General features: G+C 41.4%; 1 protein-coding gene across 1 annotated transcript; it reads right to left on the bottom strand.

The window, feature by feature from the left end:
• On the bottom strand, window positions 1-1813 carry LOC138871692 (uncharacterized). Its single transcript, XM_070149588.1, has 2 exons — window positions 1399-1813; window positions 1-380 (listed from the first exon to the last, which is right to left on the bottom strand). Exons 1-2 carry the CDS (start codon window positions 1811-1813, stop codon window positions 1-3), a joined length of 795 nt encoding a protein of 264 aa, XP_070005689.1.
• Between the last annotated feature and the right edge of the window lie 246 nt (window positions 1814-2059).

The raw sequence follows: 2059 nt of genomic DNA, 5'->3' as shown, positions 1-2059 counted from the left end.
TTAAGCTTCCAACCTTTTCTCATCAAGAGCCTCCAACTCTTCTAATCGAAGTCGAGCATTTTCTTTATCAGTGATGCCTTCTTGAATAGCTAATCGTGATGAAGGTATTTTTCGCTCGAGTGGCAAGACGACTTCAACTCCATAAACGAGTGCATAATGGGTTGCTTGTGTTGGTGTGTAGTGAGTTGTCATATATGCCCACAGAGCTTCCTCCATAAGATCTTGCCAATCCCGTTTGTATTTGGAGACGACTTTCTTTAACAAATTGCATAGAGTCTTGTTGAATGCCTCGGCTAGACCATTGGTGGCAGCATTGTACGCAGAAGAGTTACGTTGGTTGAAGCCAAAGAGCTCACAAATCTTGTTCATCAACCTATTGGCTTGCCATTATCCATTATTATGTAATGAGGAATGCCAAAGCGATAGATAATATTTACTCGGATGAAACTTGCAACATTTTCCTTCTTTACTTCCTTAAGAGCAACAACTTTAGCCCATTTTGAGAAGTAGTCAGTTGCAGCCAAGATGTATAGGTGCCCACCAGAGGACTTTTGGTCCAACAACATCCAATCCCCAAGTGTCAAATGGCCAAGATGCAATAGTCGGGTGCAACACTTCAAGAGGTTAATGAATAAAATTCATATGAAATTGACAAGACTTGCATCTTCAAGCATAGTCCAAGCAATCTTTTACCATCTTTGGCCAATAATATCCCATCCTTTTTATATGGAAGTGAAGCTTTGGTCCAGACTGGTGTGACCCACATACCCCAGAATGTGTCTCTTACAAAGCTTGGAGTGCTTCTTCTTCCCCTAAGTATCGCAAGAGCACTCCCTCGAATGACCTTCTGTATAGAGTATCTTTGTAGTAAAGGAAGCGAAGTGCACGTCGACCGATTTTAGTCCTTCTTCTCGGATTTTCTAGAAGTATCCCATAGATAAGTACTCAATAATGGGTTGTCGCCATTCTTCTTTCTCAACTTCAAAAATAGCGACAAGCTACTTGAGTTCATTTTCTTCACCTTCAGCCTCATTTGCGGTGGTACTACCCATTTTTGGCAGACAATAGCTTGCGCTTGATCAGGCAGGGTTAACGATGAAGTTAGGGCAGCTAAAACATTAGCCTTCTTATTTTCTTTCCTTCTTACATCCTGAATAGTCACATCACCGAGCCATCCCATTAATTTTTTTGTGTAATAATGATATGGGCGTAGTTCAGGCTTCTTGACCTCGTAACTAACTAAAAGCTGATTGACCACTAACTGGGAGTCACCAAAGACTTGTAATTGCAATTGCTTCATATCAATAGCCATTTCAAGCCCAAGTATTAATGCTTGATACTCAGCAACATTGTTGGAACAGAGTTGTGTCAAGGAGAGGGAGTAGGGCAAGACTTTACCTTGGGAAGTGACAAATACTACGCCAGCACCAGCTCCTCCACGATGCGCAGCACCATCAAAGTACATCTTCCATGGAGGTTGAGCTTTAACGACCATTGCATCCTCATTAGGTAGTTCGTCAGTTAGCTCCCAGTCATCAGGTATCGGATGATCTGCCAAGAAGTCTGCCAATGCTTGTCCTTTTACAGCCTTTTGAGGGATGTACAAAATCTCGAATTGTTGAAATTGGAGGTACCATCTCGCTAGTCGATCACTTAGAACAGGATTTGACATCATGAACTTGATGGGATTTGCTTTAGAAACAAGATGGACAACATGAGCTTGAAAGTAGTGCTTCAAATTTTGAATTGAGAAGACTAGTGCCAAACATAACTTTTCAATTGGCGAATAATTCAGCTCATTTTGTGTTATCATCCTTCTCAAGTAGTAAAGAGAGTTTTCTTTCCCCTCATTATTTTCTTGGACCAACAGTGCTCCAACAGACCTTTCTTATGCCGCAATGTATAGTATCAATGGCTTTCTAGGTACATCAAGTAGGTTTTGATACTTTCAAAGGCATTGCTACAAGTTTGGTCCCACTTGAAAGGAACGCCTTTCTTCATGAGGAGACTAAATGGTTGGCACCTCCCAGCTAGGTTCAAGATGAATCTTCTAAGGTAC

The sequence above is a fragment of the Nicotiana sylvestris genome, chromosome 6 (assembly GCF_000393655.2).
Source record: "Nicotiana sylvestris chromosome 6, ASM39365v2, whole genome shotgun sequence".
In the NCBI taxonomy this organism is placed as follows: domain Eukaryota; kingdom Viridiplantae; phylum Streptophyta; class Magnoliopsida; order Solanales; family Solanaceae; genus Nicotiana; species Nicotiana sylvestris.
This window is presented reverse-complemented; position numbering and strand designations above follow the sequence as displayed.

Coding starts and splice junctions, on each gene's coding strand:
- LOC138871692 (XM_070149588.1), bottom strand. CDS start 1,813: ATGATAACACAAAATGAGCTGAATTATTCGCCAATTGAAAAGTTATGT. Junction 381..1,398: donor AGTATTTGTCACTTCCCAAG/GTAAAGTCTTGC, acceptor GATAATGGCAAG/CCAATAGGTTGATGAACAAG.